Source organism: Gossypium hirsutum, chromosome A06 (genome assembly GCF_007990345.1).
Source record: "Gossypium hirsutum isolate 1008001.06 chromosome A06, Gossypium_hirsutum_v2.1, whole genome shotgun sequence".
NCBI lineage: Eukaryota > Viridiplantae > Streptophyta > Magnoliopsida > Malvales > Malvaceae > Gossypium > Gossypium hirsutum.
The window spans coordinates 81,844,181-81,852,150 of NC_053429.1; the positions used below are offsets into that span (position 1 = coordinate 81,844,181).

The 7,970-nt window shown below is 37.0% G+C and overlaps 2 protein-coding genes across 2 annotated transcripts; one reads left to right on the plus strand and one right to left on the minus strand.

Annotated features, from left to right (window-relative positions):
• The first annotated feature begins 94 nt into the window (after positions 1-94).
• Positions 95-3,702, plus strand: LOC107936678 (nudix hydrolase 15, mitochondrial). The gene is made up of 4 exons (XM_016869426.2): positions 95-587; positions 1,326-1,468; positions 3,123-3,242; positions 3,324-3,702. Exons 1-4 carry the CDS (start codon positions 227-229, stop codon positions 3,531-3,533), a joined length of 834 nt encoding a protein of 277 aa, XP_016724915.2. The 5' UTR covers positions 95-226; the 3' UTR covers positions 3,534-3,702.
• Positions 3,615-5,519, minus strand: LOC107936677 (3'-N-debenzoyl-2'-deoxytaxol N-benzoyltransferase). The gene is made up of 2 exons (XM_016869425.2): positions 4,415-5,519; positions 3,615-4,322 (listed from the first exon to the last, which is right to left on the minus strand). Exons 1-2 carry the CDS (start codon positions 5,215-5,217, stop codon positions 3,788-3,790), a joined length of 1,338 nt encoding a protein of 445 aa, XP_016724914.1. The 5' UTR covers positions 5,218-5,519; the 3' UTR covers positions 3,615-3,787.
• Positions 5,520-7,970: the final 2,451 nt, after the last annotated feature.

Genomic DNA, 7,970 nt, shown 5'->3' on the forward strand with positions numbered 1-7,970 from the left:
TCTAGCCAAAATTAAAAATACTTTTAATTAGAAGTATTTTTCTGAAATTTCCACTAAAAATATTTTAAATCGGACAAATTTTTTTAAAATAAGTATTTTGGGTTAATTCACCCAATTTTATTTCTGCCTAACCTTCTCAGAAGAGGGGGAAAAAAAAAGCAGAGAATCATTATTTCCTTTTCTTCTCGTTATACGAATTTGGTTGTACCATGCAAAACCTGGATTCATGAGCTTCTCAATTCTAAAGAGATTACCTTTATTTTCTCCACCATTTGTCAACGTAATGGCTTCATCATCTTTCTACTGTGGAGTTCAATCAAAGAGATTCTTAGTGTTAGCCCAGCAGCTGCGTCATTATAAGCCTCCACCTTGTTCCTGGGATGACAACGAGGAACGAATCATTGAGGAAGCCGCCGGGAAATTTGTTTCCCAAGTGGGTTTTCAAGAATCCGTTACCCGAGTGGCTCAAAACCCAGAAAAGTTTAGACCCAAAAGAGCTTCTGTTTTGATCTGTCTCTTTGAAGGGGATGCTGGGGATTTGCGTGTCATTTTGACCAAAAGGTCTTCAAGATTATCTACTCATTCGGGTCAGTTTCCTTCTCTTTTTCTTGATTAATGTTTGGAAAGTTAATGGTTAGATGAAATGTTTTTTTTTTTTGGTCATATATGATCATGCGATACAAGGGCAATCCAGCAACAATACAAGAGAACATAAAACTAACGGTCTCAAAATACTTAACAAAAGTGAAATGTTTGTTTTTTGTTTCCTTGAATTGTCTACTCACCTGGGATAAAGGCTTTGGGATCAGCTTTTGATCATTTGATGGGAGATTTTGAAGCATGAAAATTTTACTTTTTCTTGGGAAGGGAATGATGATTTTTAAATACCCCTTGTTTGGTTAGTAAGAAAATTCAAGCCAAAGAGCAGAAATTATCCTTTTAAAGATGCCTATCCTCTATCATTTGAGTTCTAATTTTCTATCTTCTATGAATGGAAGGCTCATTGCAGTACCTTTTCCTTTTTGAGTGTTAGCAACCAACTAATGAAATCAAGAAGTTGTGTCCTTGATTGAGTTATATTCGATGGCTTTAGGGAAGACAAGAAAGAGGAATGAATATATGTCGGACAATATCATTTTTGGGGTTCCTAAGAAAGTGTGGGTGTTTCAGTTCACTTGCATTAGTTGCTTTAGGTTCAGTTAAGTCTAACAGTCACTTTAAATTTGACCTGTATAAGATTGTGGTTTCGGTTTCTTATTTTTCCCGTGTGGCTACCAGATGTAGACTTAATTGTTTGACTTAGTATCTTCGGTGGTTTGCTGCAGGGGAAGTTTCATTGCCTGGTGGGAAAGCAGATGAGGGGGACAAAGATGATGGTGATACAGCAACTAGAGAGGCTAAAGAAGAGATTGGGTTGGACCCTTCACTTGTCAATGTTATAACTGTTCTTGAACCATTTTTGTCTAAGGTATTAAAAATTTTCTTTTAGGTAGCATTTTGGAACTTGGATTTCAGAAATACTGTAAATTGAGTGATAACATATAGAAATGTTGCTTTCTTGATTCTCAAATCCATGGATTTGTTGGATGTGCATTTAATAGTGAATTCGAATTTCCTAAGGAATTTAGGAATTCAATATATTTATGCTTTTTATATTTTCTGAATATATATTAGATTGAACCCAACTAATTTATTCATAATGTATGCATTTCATTTTTACGATTTATTTAGCAAATGAAATCCAAATAGAAATTTTCAAAATCATGTTCCCAACATAACATTAGGCTTTTTTAGTATCTTCATTAACCATTCATATACATGGTAAATGGCATTAGTCTGATTTGAATCAGTTCAGTTCTCATTTGGATGATTGTGACATTTTCTGTTCTATATATCTATAGTAATATTGTTGGAAGTTTAGAATTAATTTCTTGTTGGAGGGTATTGTGGGCGTCTATGTTTTAAACTTGATATCTAAAACTTAGCACAAAAGCAAAGAAGAGTCTATGTAATGTGAGATAGACTGTTAGGTGTACAGCAAATTTATCACTTGGCATCATGAATGGATAATCTGTTTGTCTATGCCTACTCTAAAATTCTTAGTTTCCCTTCGGACACCTTCTCTATCTGTAAAAATGTGAAACTCATGGCTGTGTTTGGCAAGGGGTTACACAAGATGGGGATAGCTGGTACTAATGCTATAAACTTTACAGAAACAAAACAAAAAGAAAACCCTTAGAAGAGAGTGAAAGCTGGTACACTGGAATAAAGAAAGGTGTGACTTAGTTTATATGAGCTACCTACCTGATCCAAGCATGATTTCTATTATGGTTATTTAATAGCTCTTCTCATTATCAAGTAATTGAAATTGCTCTTCCAACCTATGTTGTATAATCCTATAAGGTGCTATCGAAATGTGAGATTGACTGTTGCTGGTTCTTTCTGTGAATGATATGAAATAATCTGAATTCTTCTACATGAACCAGTTGACTGAGAAACGTCTTTTGTGGTCCTTGGATTGGAATAATAATCTTTAAGCATATATACTTTGTTTTACCTTAAAATAGACAATTGTACATGTATGTTTGTTGATGTGGACTGTTACGTCTATGTATAATGCTAGTTACTTGCTATGTAGATGAATAATATGGTGAGTACTGTGTGCTATTGATCCAAAGATCCTCCTTTTTTTACACATGAGTGTTTCAATATAAAATGTTGAACATGTTTGAGCTTGTTTAATTGTCCCAATTGTTATTTAAAATGTCATTAAAAAGTATATGGACATGGTTTATATATATTTATATATATTATATGTTAAGATGGATTAATGAACAAGTTCTATATGGAGAATACTAGAACAGGGTACTTTTTGTTTGAAAATCAATATCGATATAATCTTGAAGTTTGATCTGACAACTATCAACAGGTCATGGACCTTGTGATGGAAATGTTAGAATGATGAGTTGCGTTTAGATATTTTGGTTATAAAATATAATGTAATGTACCTTTCTCAATCTTTTGGCTTACAGTGCATAGCAAGGTACATAGTATAGCTGAAATTCGTGCCGTATACTGTATTGGCTTTCAGCTTGTTTAAAACTTATTGGTTTTCCATGCAGCATCTCCTAAGAGTAGTTCCTGTTATCGGTGTACTTAACGACAGAAAGGCATTCAAGCCTACTCCGAATCCTGCTGAAGTGGATGCAGTATTCGATGCTCCACTGGAAATGTTCATTAAGGTTTGTCTCTTCCAGCTCCTGCTCACATACTTGTTTTACTCTCTTTTTTAATCCGTTGTATGAATGAATTGCTGGGCTCAGGATGAAAATCGAAGCGCGGAAGAGAGAGAATGGATGGGAGAGAAGTATCTTCTTCACTTCTTCGACTATGAAATCGAGAATAAGAGGTATTTAATATGGGGTTTAACTGCTGGTATTTTGATAAGAGCTGCTTCAGTGGTCTACCAGCGACCCCCTGCTTTCCTGGAACAGAGTCCCAAGTTCAAGTTTCCTGGACTTGTGGACAAATAATCAAACTACGCATCATAGAAAAAATTTAGTCAACGTAACTTGTGCATCAACGGCATCTCGAAAAGTAAATAGTCCATCATAAATTATAAACGAGACTGTTCATTCATGTCAATCTTCCCCTTGTTTTACTCTTCCTTCAAACAATTAGAACAAGAACAAATTATTATTATTATTTTTATTTTTATTATTATTATTATTAGCCAAATTAGCAACAAGACAGCTCTGCTAGCAGGATTCAGATATCTAGAAACAGCTCAAAGTTTACTAAATTCTTTCCTACTAAATTTCTCCATCTCTTCTCTAAAATCAGCTATGGCACTCTCACGCAAGCTCACCAACACTTTAAATCCTCTATTCTTCCCTGTATTTGATGAAGCATAAGGCAGGAAAAAGCATGGCTCCATACTCCCAAGGAAATTGGTTGAAAGTGGCAACACTGTAGTGGGACCTCCCCAACCAAAATCTACAGCCGAATGGCCCAAATGTCGCCAATCAGTGAACCCACTCACCCCTTTCCCAGCCGTGATGCCGTCTTCATAGTGCAGTTCTTGTAAGTCAATGAAAGAACGCACGTACTCGTCACTGCCATTGCTTTTGCTCTTCTTGATCAGTTCTGCCGTTTTCCACAAAGGTTGCTCGATTAGGTCCTTGGCACTGACCTTGGCGTACATTGCAACGCAGCCGTTGCCCCAGTAGCCTGCAGGCAATGCTGGCTTTACCACTTTGCGGATGTTCATCAAATATGAAAACTTCACCGTCTCCTCGCCTGGAATCTTTGAGGCTTTCACCCTGTTTATATCAACAATGAAGACCAGGTCAAAAACACTTCCATTGCTTACACATTATGTGAATTTAATTACACCAAACTTTTTTTAACTTACTTGGCTCGCCAAATATATGCACCTAAGATTTCAAAAGTGGTTAAACCCAGACCACTTTGTTCAAAAAGCAAAGCCTTGAGCTGGTCCAAGCATTCATCTTCCACATAAAAGCACTCCCTTTCAACATGTCCGATATCCTGTTTGTAAGGATTAAAACCTTTCTCCAAGCTTAGGAACTCAAGAACTGGGGCTTCAACTTTCGGGGGGTTTCTTGGACCCAATAGAGTGGATCGATCCCAAACCGGCTGATATTTTACTTCGTCCACCCCACGTGCGAAATCAGCTGCTATACAGAAAAACTGGGTCGCACCAAGCCCATCGCATAAAGCATTGTGTATAGCCGCCCCAAGAGTAAACCCACCACATTTGAACACCGTTAGCTGTAAAGTACAGGGGTTGACCAACGTTTCTTCCGGGCTTGGGTCGGGAACCAGCTGTTCAACCGAATTCATATCAGGGTCATCAAGGTGATTTACAGACTCCAATGTGCAGTCCACGCTGGCACTTACGAGCGGTAGGCTTTGGTCCAACCGACAGAAAAGCTCATACCTACCGTTGCTGGAACGGCCGAGAGATCCAGCCAGAGGATAATAGTGGTGGAGAGCGGCGGAGATGGCGGAGGAGATGACCTGGAAAGGGTCACGACCGGTGGTGTCGCTGTTGACGTAAGCTCGCAGGTAACGGAAGGTGACGTTGAGGGAGTGGTCATTATCTAGGTGAGAGAGGGGGAGGGTGTGATCGTGGGTGAAAGGTGGTGCGGTGGAGGGGCGGATGAGAGCAGTTTCTAAGACTTGGACCTTCATATTTTTTGGGTTTGTTAGGGGGAATTCCAGGGTTGGTGTTTAAAAAGGGTGAGGGTTCGTCAAAAATGGTTGGTGTTGACTAGTGAAATTTAAGGCTTTGCCTCAAGGCTAAACAAGCCTTTGCCTTTTTAACTAAAAATGCCTAAAGATCATCCCGGTTCAGTGTCCCTTCTTTGGATATTGACTAGTGGGGAACTGCCGTGCTGGTTATTAAGAATTGAGAGTACAATTGTTAATATTTTCTTCATTGCTACACATCTGCATCTACTCTTACTTTATTATAATATATGTATATTATTCCTTTTCCATTACATTTTTATTCTAATTAAAGAGAAAGTGAACAGGAGCATGATGGAAAAGTCAGGCCCTCTACCAAACCCCGCTATTCTCACCCACTTATTCTTTACTAATATTATTATGGTTCTAAATTATTTACATTTTGGATGATCCTCGACAAAGTGAAGGAAAAATTAGAAAAAAATAATGTCCCTTTTTAATCAATTGGTGACTGATGTTGTTAAATACAGTCAAATTGGAACAAGAAAACAAATGCAAGAGCTAGTTGTACCGGTCCCCATAGTGTTTTTTCAAAATTAAAATTTGACTTCACCTAATTATTAGTATTTTGAAAAAAATTATCACAAAATTATGACATACTACTGACGGCTCACTAGCTTTATTGAGATTGATTTGTTTTGGTCACTCGTCTCTTAAGATGTTTTTTGGGTTCAAAAAGAATGAAATAGTAAGAAAATTATAATCTAATTACTCTACCATAGGCATCTGCCTGTAGTGAAGGGACAACATTGGGAAATGGATCTACTGTTGGAAATATACTACTGCAAACAAAACTGTTAGCACTAACAAGAAATAAAATTAAGTGTAAATAAATAAAGAAATTATTGTGCCGTGGAAGAACTACTACCTTAAAAGCGATTTCGCCCTGATCGGTATAATTGAAAGTGGATGTCGCTCCCAATGTTAATACAATACTTTCAAATTCGTACGCTCGAATGAGAAAGATGGAACTTAAAAGGATTGCTCTTCTAGTAAAAGTTAGAAAATACACAGGAAGAAACTCAGGTAAATCACAGCAGGTTCAATTCCCAAGAAAGATTGGAGGGGTCACAGACGGTAGACCTGCAAACAATCAGCAGCATAGGGAGCCTCGTCATAGTAGGAGGGTATCTTGTAGGCCTGAGTTCTTCCAATTTGAAAAAAGTGTTTTTAACACTAAGTCTGCCGAATAAGAAGAAATGACCTACTCACATATGACGAAGCAATGCAGAATTTTGATTTCAAGCTCTGGGAAATAGTTATTAAAGCTTAGATGGACTCTATGTATTCCAATTCAGTGTGGGAACTTGTAGACTTACTGAAAGGGAAATAACCCATGTGGTGTAAATGGATCTATAAGAGGAAAATAAATCCTGATGGAAAAGTAGAAACTTATAAGGTCAGACTTGTAGCAAAAGGATATACTAAAAAATAAGGTATCGATTATGAAGAAACATTATGAAGAAACAATCTTTTCAGTTGTCATGCTCAAAGTTAATCCACATATTACTATCCATACGACATCTTTCAATTACGATTTCTAGCAAATTGATGTTAAGACAAAAAAAATTAATGTCTATCTTGATGAAAGCATCTACATGATGCAACCCACAGGATATATAGCTAAAGGAAACGAGGAAAAAGTTTGCAAACTACTTAGATCTAACTATGGAATTAAGCAAACATCCTGCTCATGGAATCAAATATTTGATCAACCGATCAAGACTTTTGGATTCGAGCAAAATGTAGATGAACCTTGTGTTTACAAATATTTAGTGGATGGAAAGATGGTCTTTATCGTTCTATATGTCGATGACATTCTACTCATTGGAATTGATGTAAGAGCATTGTCATCGATTAAACTGTGGTTAACTCAATAGTTTATCATGAAGGACTTAGGAAAAGCTAATTTAGTTCTAGGTATTCAAATCTTAAAGGATTGAAAGAACAATGTGATAGCACTGTCTCAGGCTTCATACATAGGCAAGATATTGGAGTGTTATGCAATGGCCAATTCGAAGAAGGGAAATCAACCCTTCGTATTGAAATTTCATGTCTTTTTAGAAGATTGTCCTAAGACAGCGAAAGAAAAAAAGAATATGAGAAAGGCTCCTTATGCCTTGGCAGTAGGAAGTCTCATGTATGTTACACTATGTACACGCTTAAATATCTATTTTGCAGTGAGGTTGGTAAGTCGATATTAGGCGAATCCAAGACCAAGACAATAGAAAGAAATTAAGCATATACTGAAGTATTTACGGAGAACGAGGGATTATATGCCTGTGTATTCTAGAGGAGATATCACTCCTATCAAATATATTGATTCTGAATTCTATTACGTGTCGAGATTCAAGGAAATCGACAATAGGCTATGTTTTTGTCATAGATGGCAGTCCATAATGTAACAATGGTCAAGTAGGGTTGCAGTGCTAACTTCACTATGGAGGGTCGAATATGAGGTATGGAAAAGCTATGGTACTATAATAGTATAGGTATAGCTAAACTCAAGTTAATCACAAAAGGATAAAACACATAAGGGAGACAGTAGTGTTTGACGGGCCAGTAAACGTATTCAAAGATTGCATATGAGGACAAACCCCAGAGATTTGTTTAGTCAAGACACTTATAGCTAGAGAGCTCTTTAAGAAACATATGGAAGAGCACAAGAATGTGAAACATGACTCATCTACTTTAAT